The 23,884-nt window shown below is 36.8% G+C and overlaps 3 protein-coding genes across 9 annotated transcripts in view; 2 read left to right on the top strand and 1 right to left on the bottom strand.

Annotated features, from left to right (window-relative positions):
• Positions 1 to 8,265, top strand: part of LOC123547630 (influenza virus NS1A-binding protein homolog) — a 70,819-nt gene extending 62,554 nt beyond the window's left edge. For all 6 annotated transcript variants that reach the window (XM_045334897.2, XM_045334887.2, XM_045334891.2 and 3 more), the window contains 4 exons: positions 214 to 459; positions 976 to 1,101; positions 1,602 to 1,775; positions 3,527 to 8,265. In XM_045334897.2, coding sequence (XP_045190832.1) covers positions 214 to 459; positions 976 to 1,101; positions 1,602 to 1,775; positions 3,527 to 3,984 — 1,004 coding nt within the window. In that variant the 3' untranslated portion in view covers positions 3,985 to 8,265. The remainder of the gene's footprint in view (positions 1 to 213; positions 460 to 975; positions 1,102 to 1,601; positions 1,776 to 3,526) is intronic.
• Positions 8,266 to 9,955: 1,690 nt separating this feature from the next.
• LOC123547669 (uncharacterized) overlaps positions 9,956 to 23,884 on the bottom strand; it is a 44,703-nt gene continuing 30,774 nt past the window's right edge. Inside the window, exons 1-11 of one of the 2 annotated variants that reach the window (XM_053524740.1) lie at positions 19,001 to 19,134; positions 17,773 to 17,992; positions 16,960 to 17,537; positions 16,383 to 16,615; positions 15,924 to 16,009; positions 15,502 to 15,584; positions 13,737 to 13,846; positions 13,093 to 13,214; positions 12,069 to 12,310; positions 11,312 to 11,504; positions 9,957 to 10,428 (exon numbers count right to left, since the gene is read on the bottom strand). In XM_053524740.1, the coding sequence (XP_053380715.1) occupies positions 10,313 to 10,428; positions 11,312 to 11,504; positions 12,069 to 12,310; positions 13,093 to 13,214; positions 13,737 to 13,846; positions 15,502 to 15,584; positions 15,924 to 16,009; positions 16,383 to 16,615; positions 16,960 to 17,537; positions 17,773 to 17,971 (1,962 nt within the window). In that variant the 5' untranslated portion in view covers positions 17,972 to 17,992; positions 19,001 to 19,134 and the 3' untranslated portion in view covers positions 9,957 to 10,312. Of the gene's footprint in view, positions 10,429 to 11,311; positions 11,505 to 12,068; positions 12,311 to 13,092; positions 13,215 to 13,736; positions 13,847 to 15,501; positions 15,585 to 15,923; positions 16,010 to 16,382; positions 16,616 to 16,959; positions 17,538 to 17,772; positions 17,993 to 19,000; positions 19,135 to 23,884 lie in introns of those variants that run through there. The other variant, XM_053524739.1, reaches the window with a different exon arrangement.
• On the top strand, positions 19,149 to 21,412 carry LOC128548954 (uncharacterized). Its single transcript, XM_053524741.1, has 2 exons — positions 19,149 to 19,285; positions 19,602 to 21,412. The coding sequence occupies exon 2, from the start codon at positions 19,653 to 19,655 to the stop codon at positions 20,919 to 20,921; it is 1,269 nt and encodes a 422-aa protein (XP_053380716.1). The 5' UTR covers positions 19,149 to 19,285; positions 19,602 to 19,652; the 3' UTR covers positions 20,922 to 21,412.

The following is a 23,884-nucleotide window of genomic DNA, read 5'->3' as shown; positions in this document are numbered from 1 at the left end:
AGTATCGAAATTGAAAGATGGACAAGTTCATTATAGAAATTTAGCGGGGTAAGGGTTAAGTTTACATTTCTAAATTTGCTGTTCAGGTGGCAACACATTATAGTGGGGTAAAGTGAAATGACCTATTCTGCTACTTATTCTTTAAATTTTGATGAACATTTTCATCCTAATTGCAGTACGTCCTTTCTGAATGGTGAATGATCAATTTTTCAGGAGGCTATGATCGGGGAGAGTGCCTGAAGTCTACTGAAGTTTACGACTTTGAAACTAACCAGTGGTCACTCCTTGGTGAAATGAAGTCTGCTAGAGGGCGCTTCAGTACTGCTTTGTATGAGGGGAAGATCTATGCATGCGGGGGATCCAGTGGGAACCATGATATGAAAACAGTGGAATGCTATGATCCGTCAGAAAACAAGTGGCAGATTGTGGCCGAGGCTCCAAGGGGGAAACCTTCTCCAGGTAAAAGTTACCAAATACCAAAGTTGCCCAAGCAGACATTGCATTTTCAAATGGAGGCACTTTTGGAGACAATATCTTGTAGTAAACATACACAGAAAATTCAACAAATATCACATTTTCAAAACGGGTTGTTTAAAAGAATATTTATGAACTTTACAGATTTAGAATGTATACTTTAAATAATCTTGAATAAAAACAATTTTCATGACTTGATATTTTTCTGTAAAAATGTGAGTTTAGAGTTAATTCAGGATTTCATTGTATTAAGTTAAGAAGAAAAACAAATTAAAAGTCATTAAACTAATGTTTTTAGCTCACCTGGCTGTGTTGAAATAAGCAAAAGTTTTTCAACGGAAGACAGACAAAAAAGACACCTTTGATATCCTATGTACCATGTCTTGCAGTTTTTGATCAATCTTACTTGTTTTCACTGATAAATACACATCGCATTTTGTTGTTATGTTAAAGAAAAGACCAACATTATTTTTGTATTATACGAACGGTTTATTCGTGCAGGTATTGCTATTTTCCAAGGCAAGCTATATGTTCTCGGTGGTTGTATCGGCCAGTCAACAGTGTCTTCATGTGAGATGCTCGACTTGGAAACCAAAGAGTGGAAAAGCATTTCTCCAATGCGATTACGTAAGCTTGCAGTTTTCTTTTTGATCAATTTCATACTTACTTACTTACTACTATACCCCACTTAAATGAAGTTTATGAGGAGATATATTGAAGTCACTGTTTCAGTGCCTCAGTCTGCATGTCTGAAATATTTGAATTTAACTGGCATTTTACAGTTGTAAAACAGGTCTTTACTTCGCACAGGAAGGTTGGGGGAGTGGGGGTTGAATGCAAGACTAATAGTTGTATGTTTAAAGCCTGGATGAGAAGTTTTAAATGGCAACAATATAACATACTATATGTCTCGTCCTCCACCTCTGATTCCTGTGGAGAAGTTGTCACTTACTAATTGAGAACTAACTGAAGTTAGCACTGATACAGAATAAAGGAATACTGAGTAAATTAACTGGTATTTGACCTTCTTGTTGCTAAGCTGAAACAGTTTGTGTCAAATTGTGATGTTATGCTTTTCATACAAACAAACAAGATCATGTAAATACAATAAAAGTTGTTCATTCCAGAGCGATTTCAAGTTGCGGTGACTGTATTTAGAAACAAGATATACGCTATAGGGGGTACAAATGGGTGGAAATGCTTGAATGAGGTTGAGGTATATGATCCACAGACGAATGAATGGTCCATTATGTCACACCTCAACATTGCCAGGAGAGGTGCAGGGGTTGATGTTTACAAAGGTAGGTCTTCTTTGATTAAGTTTATGAGCATGATTTACTGTACAGTAACTGTTGCATTGTTTTTACCTAAATTTCTTAATGCCTCAGTTGTAAGCAGTAAATTGAGCCACACCATGAGAAAAGCAACATAGTGCTTTTGCGACCAGCATGGATCCAGACCAGCCTGCACATCCACGTAGTCTGGTCAGGATCCATGCTGTTCGCTAACGGTTTCTGTATTTGAAATAGGCTTTGAAAGCGAACAATATGGATCCTGACCAGACTGTGCGGATGCTCAGGCTGGTCTGGATCCATGCTGGTCGCAAATGCACTATCATGTTGGTTTTCTCATGAGGCAGCTCATATAATTTACTGCAATATTCCATGGGTGACCCCTCTACCAAATTCCTTCAAGCCATTTGATTTGTTAAAAACATGGCCATCAGGGCTATAGGCTTGCTTTCTCTTTATTGTATACAGAAAATATCTTCCCGCAAGTTCCGTCAGATCATTTCCACTATGTTAAAAAGATGGCCACAAAGAGTTGGGCCAAGGGCTGCACTGTAATCTTCGTCAGAGTCTGGTGGCTTGATTTCAAAATAGTTTCTCTAGTTAGTCTCTACCAAATTGTTCAAGCCAGCTGTGAAACTCAGGCGAACACTTTAAGGTCATTTTTAGCTCATCTGATTTTTTGAAAAAAAATGATGAGTTATTGTCATCACTTGAGCGGTTGTCGGCGTCGGCGTCGGCGTCGGCGTCGGCGTTGCCTGGTTAAGTTTTATGTTTAGGTCAGCTTTTCTCCTAAACTATCAAAGCTATTGCTTTGAAACTTGGAATACTTGTTCGCCATCATAAGCTGACCCTGTATAGCAAGAAACATAACTCCATCTTGCTTTTTGCAAGATTTATGGCCCCTTTTGTACTTAGAAAATATCAGATTTCTTGGTTAAGTTTTATGTTTAGGTCAACTTTTCTCCTAAACTATCAAAGCTTTTGCTTTGAAACATGGAATACTTGTTCACCATCATAAGCAGACCCTGTAAATCAAGAAACATAACTCCATCTTGCTTTTTGCAAGAATTATTGCCCCTTTTGGACTTAGAAAATCAGTTTTCTTGGTTAAGTTTTATGTTTAGGTCAGCTTTTATCCTAAACTATCAAAGCTATTCCTTTAAAACTTGCAACACTTGTTCACCATCATAAGCTGACCCTGTACAGCAAGAAACATAACTCCATCCTGCTTTTTGCAAGATTTATGGCCCCTTTTGGACTTAGAAAATATCAGATTTCTTGGTTAAGTTTTATGTTTAGGTCAACTTTTTCTCTTAAACTATCAAAGCTATTGCTTTAAAACTTGCAACTCTTGTTCACCATCATAAGCTGACCCTGTACAGCAAGCAACATAACTCCATCCTGCTTTTTGCAATAATTATTGCCCCTTTTGGACTTAGAAAAATCATTTTCTTGGTTGAATATTATGTTTAAGTCAACTTTTCTCATAAACTATCAAAGCTATTGCTTTAAAACTTGCAACAGTTTTTCACCATCATAAGTGGACACTGTACATCAAGAAACATAACTCTATCCTGCTTTTTGCAAGAGTGATGGCCCTTTTTAGACTTAGAAAATCATGGGTAGGACAATATTTCTATTATAAAAAAAAAATCAGATGAGCGTCAGCACCCGCAAGGCGGTGCTCTTGTTGCTGTTTTGTCTGCCTACCATTTAGACTAGATTCTGCTGGAGTTAATATGGCTGTTGCATTTTTACAGGAAAAATTTATGTGGTTGGAGGTAATGATGGTACATCTGCACTGAATTCCACTGAAATATATGACCCAGAGACTCACACATGGTCTGTTGGACCAACCTTGAGCACACACAGGGCCAACTGCGGAGTTGCTGTCCTTAACGATAGACTCTTTGCTATTGGAGGATTCAATGGTAAGAAGTTCTTAAACTCAATGGAATTCCTGGACTTACGTAGAAGTGAATATTGGTGTAATGATATGCCAGAAGAGGAGGAAGAAAGTACGGAAGAAAATCAAAATGGTGGATACAGCACAGGAAGTGAGGACATCAACCAGAACGGGAACATTCACATGGAAGGTGGCGATGTAAACAGAAACAAAAAAGAAACGGTGATCTTGGCAGAAAAGGGACAAAAGCAAAAACAAGGTGCAGAAACTAATGGGGACTTGAAGCAGTCTGAAGTAAACACAAACTCATAGCCAAGGCTTGATATGTCAGGTGTTTGATGATGAACACCAACAAAATTGTCTCGTAACATTCATTCAGTTTTAGAGAGGGGCAATGTTGTTTGTCAGCTGGAAGTTTTCTTATCAAGAATGATTTTCCTAAGTTTGTCGGTGTAGTCGTGCATAAATATGTTTTCCCTGTGTGATGTTGATCTCATTCAATTGTTTTTCATATATCTAAATTAACCCGGCTCTGTACAGAAATATTGATGTCTATAGATATTGTGATTTTTGCATCCAATATTTGTACAGATTTGGTCCTTAATATGTTTGCCTAAATGATGTTAAAATTGAAATCTAAGACTTTCATACACTTTCAAGAAGAGGGGAGATATTGTTTTGCAGATATTGGTCTGTCAGCCAGTCTGTTGACCATTTGGTTTCTGATCAGTAACTGGAGAATATCTCAAGCTTCATAATTGCCTGAGGTCAGTAGGTGGCACCAATTGCTTTTGTGTTGTTGTTCATAGATCAAGGTCAAAGTGCATATGGGGGACAGGCATCAGATCAAGGTCATTGTGGCTCTGTGATTGAGAAGGATTTTGGTCAGTAACTTCTGAACACTGAGTTATGGCTGTCAGTCTTTATTTGATTTTTGTCTAGGGTCAGTAGATTACTTTTATTGTCATTAGGTCAAAGGTCAAGGTGCAGTTTGGTGGTGCATCAGGTCATGGTCAGAACTGCACGCTTAGGGAGAGCACAGATCGACGAATTGCGGAGTTTTGAGTTCGGTCCCTGGGCGAGACGTATGTTTTCCATTACAATTTGATAGAAGACATTGTGTCTGAAATCATTCATCCTCCACCTCTGATTTATGTAGGGAAGTTGGCAGTTACTTGCGGGGAATAGATTTTTACTGGTACAGAATCCAGGAACACTGGTTAGGTTAACTTCCCACTGTTACATAACTGAAGTGCTGTTGAAAAACGGCATTAAACCCAAAACAAAACAAAAAACGTCATGGTCAAAGTGGCACCAAGACTGAAATTTTTCATATCAGTAGTGATAACCACTTTAGTATAATCACAATATTGTTTTTGGTGGTGCACAGTATTCATTTAACTATCTTCAAGGTCAAGGTCATAAGGTGACAGAAGTTTCCTGGAAAATGTATTTTTCCAGCATCTTGTTCGGTTCATAATTGTGATTTTATTAGATAGCATGTTAAGTTTGTGCATGTACATTGTAAATGCTTATGTAAATATATGTTACACCATGAAATCACATGATTAAGTTGAATATGGTTAGATATAACCTGGAAATAAAATATCAGGAAAGCATCTTTTTTGAAAAGATGTTGCAAGGGTGAAGATTTCATTTAATGTGCTTATAGATTTTTTTTTTTTTCATTTTTTATTTTCATGCAACAAGAGTAGAATGTTTGTTTGACTATCTTGAATGTTTTAGGTAACAAGTCATGTCATTGTGAAGAGGCATTTTACCAGTATGTAGGGATATTCTACATTTATCAACATTATTTAAACAGTTTTTGTAATAGCCATAGGGCATGTCTGTTAAGTTTTTTTTTTACAACAGAATAAGATGAATTTATTTTCTCGTTGTTCTCTGCTCAATTTCATTCATTTTTATAAGGAATGTAAATATATATCGCTTTGTAAACATTCCTCCGAGATACACAGATGGTAAAGGGAGATAAATCAGGGATTTAATTATACAGGGACTGTTTGGATTTCTTTCCCTTGTTTTTTATAATGACATGTATATGGGCTTTCTGATATATTCCTGAATTGTAAATAATATGACAAAATCATGGCAAGTTTTAAAAAGCTCTTCCAGTCATCGTACTTTCTCCATTACATGTAGTGGTCATTTATCATCGGGAGATATTTTTGTGATTGAATTTTTTTATTTTTTCTTATTGATTGAAATTTTCTTTGAAATATTTTGTTTAATGCATAAACCTTTAATTTAATTGTATAAATATTATCAAGAAGTAAACATTTGCTTGCAAATATAATAACCCACATGTATTCAGAGTGCTAGATTATGGGATGAATCTCGGTAAAATCTTGCCAGGGTAATTTTGAAGTATGAAATAATGTCAGATTTCAGTTGGCATTACTTTTACTGTGTAGAGATTGGATATCAAAAGTTTAGCAAGTCCGAAATTCTAAGAAAGTGAATTCATGAATCAGAGTCTTGTTTTATTTTTGCTTAGTGTTCCTTTTGTCAGAACATACGTAGGAGGGATTTTAGTATATTTAATAATGGAGGGTTAGCTAGAACAGCAGATGTAATTCATATTGGTTAAATGGAATATTTGAGCCGTGCCATGGGGAAAACCAACATGGTGGGTATGCGACCAGCATGGATCCAGACCAGCCTGCGCATCCGCGCAGTCTGGTCAGGATCCATGCTGTTCGCTAATAGTTTCTCCAATTCCAATAGGCTTTAGAAGCGAACAGCATAGAGCCTGACCAGACTGCGCAGATGCGCAGGCTGGTCTGGATCCATGCTGGTCGCATACCCACTATGTTGGTTTTCTCATGGCACGGCTCATTTGGGTGATTCAGTATAGATAATAAAGAACATGTTAAACATTGATATATAAGAGAGAAATCATGAAAATTCAATACATAGGGTTTTATATATGTGGATGTACTCCATTGTAGTGTAGTGTTGGAATTACTTTAGTCTCTAGGACGCTAAAATAAGTTATTTAAAGAGATCAACCTGCATGTGTAACCCATTTGTATCATTCTTGATTGACATTAGTCATTCTGTAAACAAGAACTTTGTGTGCATATACATGAATTGCAGACATTCTTCTCGCATTGAAATTTTGTTTTTCTCAAAATTAATTACCAGTTATATCAAAGATAGATGTTGCTATTTAAAATAAAGAATCCTGTAATGTCCTAGAAGATGTCATAAGAGAATGAAACTTTAAAACAATGTTACATTGTAATGTTCTATTTAGTTTTGCTTTCAATGATATATGTATTGTTGATGTAAAACTTTTAACCAATATTTATAATTAGTTAGTTGTTTATATCAATGTAAGGTAACCGGCACAATCTAGATTATGTTTGTATGCCCTTTGTGTCGTAGACCTGGGATGCATATACTGTTTGAACTGTCGGCCCATTACACTGTGAAACTTAGTATACATCATAGTCATGAAGTAGACATGCACATATTGTTGGAATTTTCATGGCTGATTCTTTTTTTCTTGAGTTTTGGCCCATTTTGTACATTGAAATATTACAACTAGGTCTGTACATTCTGTCTTAAATGGACTCAACTTGTACAGTTTCCATCCAGTTTGGAGCCGAATGCTTACAAATACCTTGATGGCAGGAATATTTGAGCCGCGCCGTGAGAAAACCAACATAGTGGCTTTGCGACCAGCATGGATTCAGACCAGCCTGCGCAGTCTGGTCAGGATCCCTGCTGTTCGCTAACGATTTCTCTAATTGCAAGAGGCTTTGAAAGCGAACAGCATGGATCCTGACCAGACTGAGCGGATGCTATGTTGGTTTTCTCACGGCGCGGCTCAGTTATAGTCTGTAATTGATCATTGCCAAATTCCCTTTAGTGTATAGAACACATGCCAAAATATCGTTTTGTAGACTTTTCACCTAAATAATTACATTTTTAAAGCATGACCAGTAAAAGTACCTAAAAATTAATGTATATTGTATCATTTTTAACAGCTAAAAAGCTATCTTCATGTTGGGACATTGTCAGTTACTAGTTAGTATAGATGTAACATGGCCTATTCACACTGAGCAGATTAGATTGTAACTGGAATTTTGTTGCAATTGAGTTGAACCAAAAGCAAATCACATGTATATTAATATAGAAATGTAGTTGCAAAAAAGTTCTATAATAAGGTCAATGCAATCTGGAACCACACCTCTAGGTGTACTGTCACTTGAACTTGCATAGATATGTTTCTTGGAAATGTGCATCTAGAGTTTATTTATGTCATATTTTTGTATATATTTCTGGCCATTTATTTCAGTTTTCGGCTCGAGAAACCTGAAATACACAGAGATAATGATTATCTTATCATAAAGAATAAGATATAAAGAAGTTGCAAACAATCATGAGTTAAGATGAATTCTGATGGATGGTTCTTTTCAGTGTGATGGTCCACTAGACTTTAATGTTGGAAATGAAATATATTTACATCCTGATTCAATGATTGAGCTTTGTTAATTGTATATTTTTTATGTCAAAGTTATTGAATGTTTCCAATTTATCGATGAATTAAATAAGTTTCATTAACCTATTGTTTGTTTTGTATAAACATGAATTCCAGTATCTTATATTCTGAGGTAAAAGATAGCTACAGCCCCATCAATCCAATACAAACAAAATTTCCATTATTCTTGGAGAAACAGACCAATGTCTTGAGGACTTGGGTTAGAAAATGGAGATGCAATCCTGGCATTGTACAAACTCAGAATTAACCAATAGTAATGTAGCATTTTGAGTCTGGTTTCAAAACTTAGATGTATGATCTCCGAAGTGCCTGGTCTCCAAACTTAGATGACATTGTATGGTCTCAAAGTGCCTGGTCTCCAAACTTAGATGTATGATCTCAAAGTGCCTGGTCTCCAAACTTAGATGACATTGTATGGTCTCAAAGTGCCTGGTCTCCAAACTTAGATGACATTGTATGATCTCAAAGTGCCTGATCTCCAAACTTAGATGTATGATCTCAAAGTGCCTGGTCTCCAAACTTAGATGACATTGTATGGTCTCAAAGTGCCTGGTCTCCAAACTTAGATGTATGATCTCAAAGTGCCTGGTCTCCAAACTTAGATGACATTGTATGATCTCAAAGTGCCTGGTCTCCAAACTTAGATGTATGATCTCAAAGTGCCTGGTCTCCAAACTTAGATGACATTGTATGGTCTCAAAGTGCCTGGTCTCCAAACTTAGATGACATTGTATGGTCTCAAAGTGCCTGGTCTCCAAACTTAGATGACATTGTATGATCTCAAAGTGCCTGGTCTCCAAACTTAGATGACATTGTATGGTCTCAAAGTGCCTGGTCTCCAAACTTAGATGTATGATCTCCGAAGTGCCTGGTCTCCAAACTTAGATGACATTGTATGGTCTCAAAGTGCCTGGTCTCCAAACTTAGATGACATTGTATGGTCTCAAAGTGCCTGGTCTCCAAACTTAGATGACATTGTATGATCTCAAAGTGCCTGGTCTCCAAACTTAGATGTATGATCTCAAAGTGCCTGGTCTCCAAACTTAGATGACATTGTATGGTCTCAAAGTGCCTGATCTCCAAACTTAGATGTATGATCTCAAAGTGCCTGGTACCAGAAAACCTGCAGGTTATGGTTGAGAGTACTTTAAGCATGTGTAATTGTATGCCTCTAGGATACTTTTGCTACATGCAAATTGCAGACTAAAATACAGCTGTCAAAATTCAGGAATCTGTTTACCAAAGTACAGATCTCAAAAGTCTTGCTGGCAAACAAAAGTACCTTGAATAATATTTGCACATCTGACAAGTTGAGCAAGGCATGTAAGCATTTCTACAGAATAATGTAAACAACCCCAGTTTCCAGTTTTAACTGAAACGCCGCTCGGATGCCATGTTTTCTACCTGATCTAGCCCGATCAGTCTAAATTGTGTCTCTAATCTGTTCAGCGTGTTTGTCTTTATGAATTCTAAGTCCTTTTTAAAATTGGGTTACTAGCAAAACGTGTTTATATGGTTAAAGCATAAAAACATTCGTAACACCCGAGAGCTCACATTTTCTACCTTCTCTACATGAAAGTTGTAAATATTTTGGCAGTTTGAAACTGGGTCATCTTTGGTCGAAATGTAAATAAACAGATCGGAGCTAAAAGACCTTGTTTACAAATTCAGAGCTTTAACCTTTATTAGATCTAGTTATGTCTGAAACTGGGTTATCTGGGGTTAAGACGACGCCATTAGGTCAAAGATAAACTCAATTTGATGAAAATAATGGTATAATATTTAACTCATAAACTGACTAACAGGCTGGGAAATAAGTTACAGTTTTCACTGTTTGCTTTTGTTTTTAATTTACTGTACCCCATCCAAAAAAAAAGCACAGCCAGGCGCAGATAAATCCGGCCTTGTTTTGTCGAGGGTAGGTTGGGGGGTGGAGGAGGGAAACGCGTGTCCATTTTATTTGTATAATATATTTCTTTTAAACAAGTCACATAACAGAAAGATAAATATTCGGTCCATGAACTTTGTCCACTACTCAAAGACCGAAGTATAGATGTTCTTAAGCTGTAGTCAGTCTATAAATAAGTGTAGCCAGAATATGGAAGTCTGTCATCTTTTAGATGGTAGGGAGCCGCCTTGGCTTCTTGGAGTTGTTTTGGACATCGCTTTCCCGGCAGGTAGAGATTTCGCAGGTTTTGTTGAAACAACTGTCTTTCCGAGAAATCCTGAATACAAAAGTAGAAAGTTTGTTGACTGTTGTTGCATTTTGTATACTATTCACACCCGGTCATTAAACGTATATTATTCCACCATCAAATTAACTTTAACAATTCGTTAGATCTAACTTAGTAGTATTTTTAATTTATTTCTTTATGTTATTTGCCCGTGTTCGCAGTTCTTATAAAAAAAATTAATGTCATGATGCTTTATTTCAAATTCAGGCATCAGTTCTTTTATTTGGGCACGTTTATAATGTTTGAATTTATATTGCCATCATCTGTTACCAGCAGTTACTGAGATATATGCAGCATTACTATGGCTACGATACTTTTGCTGCTAGATTTTCTATGAAACAGACGGTAAACAGCGCGTTCATGACAAGTTGGGGTCCGCTCCGTTAATCGGAGTTCATGGGTTCGCTCCCTGACCAAAGACGTGGACAATGGTACCAACAGCTCCCATTTTTAGCGCTCTGCAATTTTTAAAAATACTTCAAACCATTGTTTGATATTTAAACACCAGGAATGCGGTGTTGAAGAGTGATAAATATAACTTGTAGGACCTCACAATAGTATATGTAGTATTAGCCCATCCGCTTAATACGGAGAGCGCAGGTCTACGGATCGCGGGATCAGAGTTCGATCCACGGACGAGGCGTATGTTTTCTGTGACGATAAAAGACATTGTGTCTGAAATCATCCGTCTTCCACCTCTAATTCATTCATGTGTGAGAGTTTGCATTTGCTTGATGAAACAAGTATGTACTAGCACAGAATCCAGGAACACTGGTTAGGTTAACTGCCCGCCTTAACATAACCGAAACACGGTTGAAAAATGGCGTTAAACCCAAAACAAACCAAAAACAAACGTCTAGTATAAACTATTGACCTGAGGATGCGATGCTTCCGTTAGCGGTCGTCGTGACAATAACGTGCGGTGTAGTGTCCGTCACCCAACCGGAAGTTGTCATCCTGTACTGATGGTGTTTTATGGATGTTGCAGTTCTAAACGGCATGTTCCGGTTCTTCTGCTGTTCTATAGCTGTGAGCGCGTCCCTAAGTTTCTTTTCTACAACATCGATCTGGAAAAATGTAATGCGAGCAAACATGCGTCTATAGGAAGTGACATTTGTAATAACGAAAGTAGACTTTGTTTAAGTTTTCATCACCAACAAAATAGATTTCAAGAAATGAAATTGGCATCACCTGTCAATTATTGCTTTAATGACAAAAATATTACAAGCTACTGCGGACTTCTATAACAGAGATGCGTGCCTTGTCACGTGATGTTTTGGTTTGGCAATCCTGTCCCTTAACTCTTGGAGCGAAAAACAATCTACGGAACCTGACACTACCAAAACAAGGAAAGAGACCCATTAGGAAAAGCCAGGTTGCAATAACGCAGCTTCTTTAAAACAAACTCCAGGGTAAAGATGAATAGATTATTGACCATTACACAAAAACGCACAAACAGACCGTGAAAATAACAACCAAACAAATAACGACATGCAGTGAATTGTCCACCACCTGTTCCGTCAAACACAAGCAAATCAGTAAGTGTAGCGTTCAGCTATATCAATAACTTCTATATTTATGAAGGCGAGTTCAATAAAAAAAGGAAAGCTAGTATGATTTAACATGCTTACCTTATCAACGAGAACCTGTTCATTGTCTCTGTATTTTTCTGTATGTTTCTGTATGCCACTAGTTCCGGATATTGCTATATCCAGTTGCTCATTTATCGCATCCATTTTCTCATCAAACGCCTTCTTGTCTTTCATCAATTCGTTGTATTTCTCTTCAACTTCCTCACGTTTCTTTTTTTCTCCTGTAACACTTATCTGTGCTATTTCATAATCTCTGTGACACTCATCAAGTTTGTCTTTGGCTACAATACGATCAGAAAAGTCACTGTTACGCTTGTACCTGATGCACTGTCCTTATTCACGTCAGTGGTTTGTTTGAGTTACAAATCGATCATGGTCAACTTTACGTGTATGGAGTTGGATACGGACCGCAAATCAAATAAAAATGAAATTTATTTATTTATTTATTTATTTATTTATTTTGTTGGGTTTAACGTCGCACCGACACAGTTATCGGTCATGCTTTGATGGTGGAGGAAGACACCAGGTACCCCTCCGTGCAGTATTTCATCACGAGCGGGCACCTGGGTAGAACCACCGACCTTCCGAAAGCTATCTGGATGGTTTCCTCATGTGAAGAATTCAACGCCCTGAGTGAGGCTCGAACCCACATCGGTGAGGGGCAAGCGACCTAACCACTCGTCCACGGAAGCCCCTAAATGAAATTAAAGTCCCAAAAAGTACATGCAATAGCAGTCCAAAGTTAATTATTTAAGAAAGAATCCTTATCGCCTTAATTTCCGTCTAACCAGCAAGTGACTCTTTCAACAATAGTTTCATCTGAGATGCTTAATTTATATCAACCTCTTCCTCATTGAGCATTCTGATGTCAGAAATATAAGATCATACCCTCTCCAACATAGATTCTACCGTTTCAAACAAAAATATTGAGATTTCGATGAGAAAAGTATAAAATCTGACACCATCAAGTTTAAATATTAATCATTCTAATGTTAGAAAAATAAACTCGTATCCACTCCAATGTAAATATAAGCATTTTGACGTCAGACATATAGAATCCTACCCTCTCCAATATAGATATTGAGCATTTTGATTTTTTCGTCTTTGTCTTGAATCTGTTTTTGTACCTCCGACCTCTCCGATCGGACACCTTCCAGTTCCGTCCGCAACCGACGTATTTCTTTTCTGCAATCAGAAAACATGGCGTTATAGAACCAAAGTACAATGTAGACATGGTGAGAGGTACACATACATGTACGTTTTCGTGTAAGAATCTTGAATTTTAAAGTAATGAAAGTAATCATGTCTCTTTTCCACAATTAAACAGTTAAAAACGTGCGTTTTATAAACGTGTTCATCCTACATATATTAAAGTTCTTTGCCCTGAATTTTGAAGATATTTCGTCATAATGGCTGAAACATTCTACTTTTGTCTAATTTCAAAAATAAAGAAATAAGATATGATCCCTGGAAGGACTGGTCACAGTAAAAAAACGTAACAAGAGACATACAACGCAAAACAGACCGCTCACAAATTCATGCTGTACAAGACTAAGTGCATTTAAGTGACGGTTTGATTCCACCCACCCGCCATAATTTGACAATAACTACTTCAACATTTAATGCCTTTCGTAAATGTACTCTTATTTTTTTCTCTCGAAACACTACACTTAAAATAAAACTCCAAAAACAGAAGCAGAGACTGACCTGTCATTAAGGACAACCTTCTTCAAGTTGACATTACTGTCCGGGTTGTTCGGGTCTTTCAGTTTCTCTAATTCCTTGGTGCCTGTTTCAATCCGCTCTTCCAAACGTGCCTAATGTGTACAAAAAATTAAAGGAGAGGTGAGAAGGTCTTGCTGTCTTCCCCTACTTCAGCACGCAGTCTATTACATAATTATGAAAAAGGGACAACATTGGTCTCTGTATAATAATCAGTTTAGAACGCGTTACATTTTTGTAATTATATGTGAAGATAGGGGCACGTCAAGTAACACAGAGGACATAACTGATTCATTAAATGCGTCGAAACTTTTCTTGCGTTCGTCTTCAAACTTTTACAAATCGCCTTACTTACTCTTTTAAACATGCTCGTTTTTTAATTGTTCTGACTGATGGCATACCAGTTCTCACAGTAAACCCAATCTTGCAATGTACATCCTGTCTAAATTTTCCTCAGTAGCTTTATTCGTTCTCATACACATTCATGTGTCTGTTGGTAAAGTTTGTTTGAATAGCTACATTTATGATTACCCACCTTTCTGTATCTTTGTCTCTTTATACGTTTTCCTGAACAGCTACTGTAACATTCCTTCTTATTCAGCTGTTGTGTATTTACTCAATAGCTATATCCTCACTCATTCTGAACACTTTTCATATCAAAATACCTACATTGTTTCTTACCAACCTTCTGTATCATTGTCTATTTGTAGATCTATTGTTTTCGTCAATAACTACACTTTTTCTTACCAACCTTCTATGTTTTCTTTTACTGTATTGTTGTCACCAATAGCTACATTCATTCTTACCAACCTTCTGTGTTTTTCTCTCCATGTGCTGTTTTCGCCAATAGCTACATTCATTCTTACCAACCTTCTGTGTATTTCTCTCCTTGTACTGTTTTCGCCAACAGCTACATTCATTCTCACCAACCTTCTGTTTTCTCTCCTTGTGCTGTTTTCGCCAATAGCTACATTCATTCTTACCAACCTTCTGTGTTTTTCTCTCCATGTGCTGTTTTCGCCAACAGCTACATTCATTCTTACCAACCTTCTGTGTATTTCTCTCCGTGTACTGTTTTCGCCAACAGCTACATTCATTCTCACCAACCTTCTGTTTTCTCTCCTTGTACTGTTTTCGCCAATAGCTACATTCATTCTTACCAACCTTCTGTGTATTTCTCTCCTTGTACTGTTTTCGACAATAGCTACATTCATTCTTACCAACCTTCTGTTTTCTCTTCTTGTACCGTTTTCGCCAATAGCTACATTCATTCTCACGAAACCTTCATTAAGATATTATGTGTCCCCTGATACTTCACAAAAGCACAAAGCTTCTGTATATGTATATCTCCTGGTATTTTACCTCAATGTCTACATTCGCTATTCCCTTCTACCGTGTATGTTTTAGTTTCCATGTATTGTTTTTGCAACAGCTACATTCTTTCTAACCATATAATATTACGTCTTGTGGTACCGAGGACCTCAATGGCTGCATTCAGTTTTACTCACCTTCTTTATGTGTGTATCCGAATACTTCTCAATAGCTACAATTTTTACTTTAAATTACCGTTTTTCGGTATATATCTCACCTGATATATTTTCCCAATCATCATCTACATTCCTTCTTACCTCCGTAAATATATGTGTTTCCAGTTACTGTTTGCCTCAATACCAACATTCCTTCTTACCTCCGTAAATATATGTGTTTCCAGTTACTGTTTGCCTCAATACCAACATTCTTTCTTACCCACCTTCTGTATCTGTGTCTCCTGATACTTTTTCCTCATCTTGTCACATTCGTTCTTACTCACATTGAAGTTCGAGTTCGCAACCCCTGATACAAAAACATAAAGCGGAATATGTAGTTGGAATTCAATGCTTTAGTTCGTCATAGTTTTAAGAGACCCGGAATTAATGGCCAAATCAATTGAATGCCGACGACGATTCGAAGCACTTTTACCAAATAATTGCGCGTTAAAAGAAAAAAATAATGAAATTTTGTTTAGTTTAGTTTATATTAATTCTTTTTAGCTCGATTGTGATGAAAGCTTAAAGCTTATTTAAACCACTCTCGAGTCTGCTTCCTGGAAAAACCAGTACTGGTGTCATATGAGAAGTCATGGTCGTGACCCCAGTGGGGCTCGAACCCACGACCCTGTTTGACAATACTAACCAAGTTTGACTCTTAGAGTGGCCAGTTTTGTGTTGAGTTCCTTTCTTTCTTCGTCGATATCCTGTAGCTGGTTCTCCAACAGCCTCCTGAAAATTAATCAAACAATTTATCATAAAGTGACTACAGTTCATTGCCAATTGTATCAAAGACGTAAATATCTACTATTTATCAAGTTATGCCCTTGATTGCCTGGACCTTGGTCTCTAGCAGCGTCCTGAAAATAAACAATCTAAGGTCCATAAACCGTGCTGGCGTCAGTTGTTATCTTTGTTTGGTAAGCAAGGCAAAAATGCGCCTTATCTCCAAAATTTCCAAGTATCATTCTTAAAGTGTTCTTTAAAAGATATGAACTAAACGTTAGAATGGAAATTTTAAACCTCATACAAACACACTGAGATAAACATGCATGAAATAAGTGATAAAATGGCCGAATCTGAGACTAACGTAACATAGGTCTACCTATGGTCATGTTCATTTGCTAGATCTCTCTGCATGTTTTCAGCATCCATAATTATATCAGTAAGGTTAGCATCAGTATTTGACATTTGCATCAACTCTGCGGCTCGAAGTCTTCTGTAGTCGGTCCGCACCGAAACAGGGAGTTGATTGTACCCGGTTACTCCTGGTAATTTATTTGGCTTCTTAAAGTCGTGGTCTGTATGATTCGGTTTGTGTTGATATTCCTTTCGTACCTGGAAATCAATCAAGTTTTGAAATCTTAACTGGACTGGGTGAATACTGTTTCGATATTTGATCAACGTATCTGAAACTTTGTAGTCATGCAGTCGGTATAGAGAATAAGGAGATATTTATTATAGTCTCTCCACACCCCTATTAATCATTACAAAATCATTTCCTCTCAGAAATGGGCAGATACCGATACTTATATGCCTCCTCCAACGGTTTGTACTTTAAATGTTGTACGCATTAAACACTTAGATTTACCTCAGCACATTAGCCTTAAAGCAGAATCAAACATTCTTTATTGTTTTCCGCATTTTTACTGGAACGAAACATAATTGCTAAAGGCATTTACCTTTAAAGACGGCAGTTCCGGTGCTGTCACCGTTGATGACGCCTGAGTGTTACGTGGCAATTCTTTGATATGCCGCCCCTGTCCTGAAGTAGATGTCTCTTTCTCAGGGAAAGCAAACGTTGTCTTGTAAGGCTGTTCCGCTGATTTTGCCCACGCTTTCTCCGAGGCGACGTTAGACTGGTTTGCCCACGCTTTCTCCGAGACGACGTTAGACTGGTTTACCCACGCTTTCTCCGACACGACGTTAGACTGGTTTGCCCACGCTTTCTCCGACACGACGTTAGACTGGTTTGCCCACGCTTTCTCCGACACGACGTTAGACTGGTTTGCCCACGCTTTCTCCGAGACGACGTTAGACTGGTTTGCCCACGCTTTCTCCGACACGGCGTTGGACTGTGTTTTATCTGTTTTGTACGACAGTAGAGAATCTCTGTCAGACACTAGCTGTGTGTGTGGATGGGTGTACTGGGTTGTTCTAGATTTGAGGTGAACTTGCTGCGTTGAAATCGTATCGTCAAAGTGTTCGTCTGCTTCACCAGACGAGAACTCAGAGGAGTGAGGCGGGGAGACTATTCTTCCTGAAATATTCCATCATATCATGTTATATTATGGATAGTGTACTAGTGAAACAGATAAAGGCGGGCTTATAAAATTTACACTCTTCTCACTAAAACTAAAAATATGTTGAGATCAGCAATCAGGATAAATTTTGCGGACGAAACAAAAAATACAACGCTCAAATTCAGGTCACACGGGCCGGACTATAGGTCTTTTACGTGTTCTGCAAGAAATAAACAGACCAAAGAGCAATACCTAGGTCTTCGTGTGAATAGCGTGGTGTTGTTGAAAGTGACCGCAATTCCTCTTCTTCCGTAGAACGCTTAGATCCGTCTGTCTGGGCGCTCTCGTAAGTGGAAACAGATTTTTGGGGAATCAGCACCGTATGTTTTTGCAGATTCTCTAACTGCACATTGTTGTGGTCACTATGCTCCCATGCGGGGTCATTTTGCATCTTTGAAACACTGACGACAAGCTGGTTACGAAATAAACAACCAGAATAAGAAAAGCTTGTAAACAGAAAACGTGTAATTTTTTAATAAGATAAAGTGTACTTTTGTAGATCTACTTTGAATGCATTTATAGTTTTATTCGAACGATATTTAAGTTCTAAACACTGGTATGAACCATAAGTGACAACACTGTCTGCTAAATCGCCGTTACCAGTATAAGTCACTGTGGACAAACGCTTGTGTCGATACTGTGTCTGCTGCCGGTAGCTGTTACAGTTACTCTGTAAATGTCGCAATTAATACTGTGGTAAATGTTTTGAAAACTTCTAAATAAACTTCTATGTAACACAGTTTACGACAAGTTTAAAGATATGTACTTTAAAAGTTCTGCCACATTTGTCACAACATTGACTTTGATTGTAACAATTACTGTTCGCTTGTGCAGTTAAGAGAAAATTTGTACCCGTTGATACAGACGGCTACTGTACAAAGATGTTGCCGTCACAGATTCACAACCGTAACTGCTTGTGAGAGTATGTCGCAGCACATGTTAGAGAAATGTACGTAAACGTAATGAAATAGAAATAAGATGTTTATATATTATCTATTCTATCATGGCTCGATTTGATTTCCAGTTAAACAAAGAAGAAAACCAATCTCTGTCAATTATGACGTCAAATTGCCGCATGACGTCCGATACATTACTCCTCGCGTAAATGAAGCCCAGCATAATATTTATTAAAATATATCAATGACCATGTCAGAATGAAAACAATCAAGGCCTTCTTGTGATTTATTGTCTAATTTACCACGGTTCATCGTTCAGATGCTTCAGTATTTAACCACTCGGGCTAACGCCCTCGTGGTTCAATTCCTACGCACCTGAACTCAGAACCGTGGTAAATCAGACGATAAACCACTCGAAGTTCTGATTATTTGTTAAATATCAACCAAATTGCTTTTTTATTACTTATTCTCAATAACCAACTGAATGATAATTTATGATAAAGTAGACACATAAAGTACCTTACCTCATTCCATAATTGAAAAAAATAATGTCACAAAGAAAATAGTTGAAATGACACGATCCGATTTTTTTTATACAATTAAACAATATAAAATTCTATAGCAGATATTTCGCTTAAAATAATCATTTAACCATTTCATTTCCATTCAGTTATTTAGAACAATTAAAATGATCACTTACCGAACCAAGCAAGTAACAAGATCTCCGATCAAGTAGACATTTAAAATATGGACTTTAATGGTGAAATTTAAATATTTATAAAGATAGAAGACAATTATTGTGATACTATGTGAGTACTTTTTCATATGTAAAAGTGTTTAAATATAAAGAAGCTATTTGACTTTTCATGATACAATAATGCTTCAGAAACGGTTAAATTACCAGTACATATTGCAATCTTCGTGGTTTTTGTTAACGGAATCGTCTCTCAGTTTTAAACGTTTTGATTCTGTTGTGGTCGTTTCGCTTTCGATCTGTGATCTGCTGATATCGAAATTGTTTCTTTTTAAGTATTTTAGTCTTTTACTAAAATATACTGACGCAAGAAATGTTGTTGTTTTTTTTTCATTTAAGTGAAGAAAACTACAACTTGGTTACTGTTTCAGATCGTTTCTGCTGGTGGGCTAAGACAGTGGTCTCGGTGAATAAATGCGACAATGGCTAAAGTGTCACGATATCCGGAAGTGATAGACCACAAAATGGAACCGCCACCAAACTATTCCGATATAGACAAATCACCACATGTTGATCAGAGCATGTTAAACCTAGACGAGAAAATAAGATCAACTCTTTATGAGCTTGAAGGTGCTAAACATGATATTGGTAAAGCTAAATCAGTCAATAAAAATTTGGAGAAAAAGATTGATGAAGCTATAAAAGACAGGGATTCTCTACGCCAGAAAATAGATTCACTCAAAGTGAAACTGGGAATGTCCAATGCAAGTCTGAACAAAAGTAACGATGAAAAGGAAACACTGAGCACAAACCTGAATGAATCACAGGTTCTAGTAGCTCGATTAGAGGAGAGACTGTCAGCGTTAAGTACTGATTTAGACAGAATGAGAGATCCTGCAAACCCAGAGAGTAACATGAGCATTCGGAAACATATCATTAATGACAAAAAAGAAATCAAGAAGTTGAAAGTGGAGGCTGAAAATGAAAGAACTAGTCTTGAACAGGACATTGAAACGGCAAAAGCTAAAGATGGAGAAATTAAAGCATTAGAAAAAGAGCTGGCGAAGACAAAGGATATGTTATCTATGTGTGAAAATGAAAGGATAGAAGTCTTCCAGCAAGAAGAGGAAGAACGAAGACTGAAGGAAGAGATGGTGCAAGGGTATAAACTACTCAAAGCCGACAGAAAAACTTATGAACAAAGACTAAAGGAAGCTAGAGTGAAACTTGGTGTAAAAACGTCCGGAAAGAATGTTAATGTAAAAGTGATGGGTGATATGAAAACACGTGAAAAAGACTTAACAAAACAGCTAAATCAGTTTGAAAGGAAACTTAAAGTGGCAATGGGGGACTTAGATATACTAAAGAACCAACATAAAATGAGTAAGACAGCGATGTCTATAAATAAATACACAAAAAGAGCCCAAAAAGGTGACCAGGAGACAGTAAGCATGGCACAAAGTGGACCTGGCCCCGTTAAATTCGCGACAAAGGTAAAGAAAAGTCAACCGGAGCAAGGAACATTGACTAACCGATCAAGATTGTCAGAACCAGAAAGGTCCAGGGCGAAAGGTGGAGACACAGACAGGTCAAGCAATGCATCATTACCACAAAAGAACAAAGGGTCACTCTCTCGAAGAGAACGACAAGCGACTGTGACAAAACAGACAAATGTTGGAAAAGAGGACAGAAAAAAATCTGTCCAGTTTGTACCACCACCTAAAGCAAAGCTGAAAGGAAACGGTACATGAAAAAAGTGATGTTTCTTTTCATCAAAAAATCATTTTGTTCCTGACACCATTATCAATGAATGTAGAAACAACACGAATAGTTTGTTAAAAATGTGTACATGTAAAGATGTTCTGTTCATTCTTTTAACATTGTAAATATCCATAAATACGTTTGAATCGCTTATATAAATATGCTGTAACAAAATTCTGATCTAGCAGTTGATAATAAAAGGATTAAACATATATGTAATTTCAAAGTCTGTCAACCTGTTTACATTCCCTGTCCAATCTTTTTGAAGTGAATTATTCACATTCAATAAACAATACAATAATGTAAATATGTTTTTGAATGAAAATGGTGTTATGAGAACAATGTCCATACATATCAACGTATTAAGCTAAAGATTTATAAAAAATACTAAATCTTCATTTTGTTCTGTCATTGTTAAACTAGCACAGATCTATGGACAGCTCAGCAAAATTTTACCCCTTTTAAATCGTTGTAAAATTTAAGTTTTATCGTTCTGATTAACTTCTGAAGTCCAAGTTTCAGACTTCAAATCTTTCGCGAACGCGGATCCCAGAGTCATCCAAAACAAACTGATTCAACAAGAACATCAACTTACTATATGAACTTTGGTAATGAAGTGTTCGCGAAGCGACTCATACTGACTGTTTACTGCTTCATTTTCTTTGTTCGGATTTGGAGTGGTGGGGATTTAGGGTTATGGGGATTTGGGGTGGTTGGGATATGGGGTTGTTTGGTTTTGGGGTGGTGGGGATTTGGGGTTGTAGGGATTTGGGGTGTTGGGGATTTGGGGTTGGGGTGGTGGAGATTTGGGGTGGTTGAAATTTGGGGTGTTGGGGATTTTGTGTTGTGGGGTTGGGGTAATTCAAATTATTCACGTATCTTATTTCCTATAAAAGTATCTTTCTTCTCAATATTTAAAAAGCGTGTTTTCTAACGACTAAACAGAAAATGCAACGCTTTTGAATTTTGAGTAAAACAAACGTTTGCCTGTTATCGGTCTTCGCACTGTTGAGAATTATGACAGATGACACCTCACTGCCTGTATAGTTTACTCTTATAGTGTGTCCTGTGAATACTCCATGCAGTCTTCTTATCTTAAATGCTATAACAACAAAATATGGGCATATATTTTTCGGCGACGCCGTCTAAATTCGTTTTCGTTACCTATGTCACGTGACTTCAGTTAGCAAATCAAACTACTTGATAACGCATTAAAGATAATTTATCAGAATGGAAGATTTATGCAACACTCTGCCTGATTGGACGAGAGTGTCAATTTCTTTCACTCTGTTGATTGTGCTACGCTGAGTGAAATGTAGACAAAGCGTTTATCCTAAACGACGCTGTTCACAGTTTTAAAGCTAACTTTGGCTCAGTATATTTAGCAAGAATATTGATATATCTCAAAATGATAAGTAAGTTTAATAAATATGATAAAAACCTGTCAGATACCAACATATATCAAATTAAAGAAAGAGCTGAATACGGTCTGCGTATCACATGAATAAGGTGTGATAAGAGTCCTTTAATGTAAGAAGTGCTTTTAAAAGATTTTCCTTGTTACAATTGTCGTCTGTATATGAAAAAGTTTCTTGCTTTTGTGACTTATTCAATTTGCATATAAAAATGAGTACTTGTTTGCTTTGAATATTTGTTATAAATTATTTAACTGATATAATTATATATGAATATCTTTCTTTAGTATGGTATGCAAAATTGAACTCAGTTGAAATCTGTTTTAATTATAATTATGCTATATAATGACTGAATCTCATTACACGAAAATGAAGGTACGCTGCATACAGTTTATCTATGTGATATGACTACGGTCAATGTTTGCTTATGAAACAGAAATATTGAAATAATTACAATTGTATGTTTTGCTTGACCTTCACTTTTTTATAGGTGTGACGTCATTGTCCAAAAATTCATGAATAGCGAATATGCATTTGTTAAAGCGGGATCAGTTGGCCTATTTTAGAAATAAATAAAAATAATAAATAAAAAAATCCTTTAATTGGTTTTTTCTCATGTATTCTAATCAAACTTGATTTGTAGCATCTTTATTAGGCCCGCAGCCAACTTTGTTCAGCTGGGACATTTAACCCCTTTTAGGGGCTGCTAGAGCTAAAACTAGAAATGCCTTTATACAGCGTCTCATGAACAGCTTGGTGGATCTTGGTCTGGAGCATCATTATAAGGTCCTCTTCCAAATTAATTTATATAGGAACTTGGGCCCTATTAGGGACCACTATAGCTAAAAGTAGATATGCCTTTCTTCGCATTAACCACTAAAATGTAATGGATTTTTATTAAACTCGATGTGTAACAATATCGTAAGGTCTCCTGCTATTTTGTTACAAATGGGGGTAGGGACCAATTTAGCTAAAAATATAAACACGTTTAATGACCTATTCTCATGAACCGCTTCATGAATCTTCATCAAACTACTGCTGTAATTATTCGTCTAAGGATAAACGAAACAAAATTGCAACCCTACGAAACCTTTGCGAAAAATTAAAAGAGAACCATTTAAATTGTTAAAGTGCGGTGTTTAGTTTTGCAAAATGTTAGATGAAAGATGAATGTTAGATGAAAAATTCATAAACTTCTTTCCTTATTACAATTCGCCGACCATCATTTTTAAAGATATTTCTTGTTTAAATTGCTCTGTAAATATGAACAGAAGTCTTTTTTTTAGAAGAGAGTTTAATGTTCGGCTGTCCATTGTTCTCAGTGTTAGACACGTTTGATATTTTGCTAAAATAGTTTGCCCCTTCTAACGCCCTTGACATTTCTGGAGGATTATACCTATGGATGTGTATATGGTGTATATGAAATTCTTTGGAACTGATACACTTACGCAACATGTGAAGTTACTGTAGTATGTTTATTGCGTTAGTATTTTGTTTTTATTTATTATTGTCGTTTGCACTGTGTTTTCTTTGCCGAA

This window comes from Mercenaria mercenaria, chromosome 15 (genome assembly GCF_021730395.1).
Source record: "Mercenaria mercenaria strain notata chromosome 15, MADL_Memer_1, whole genome shotgun sequence".
Lineage (NCBI taxonomy): Eukaryota > Metazoa > Mollusca > Bivalvia > Venerida > Veneridae > Mercenaria > Mercenaria mercenaria.
Note: the sequence above shows the minus strand (reverse complement) of the source record. Positions and strands in the feature narration are given on the sequence as shown.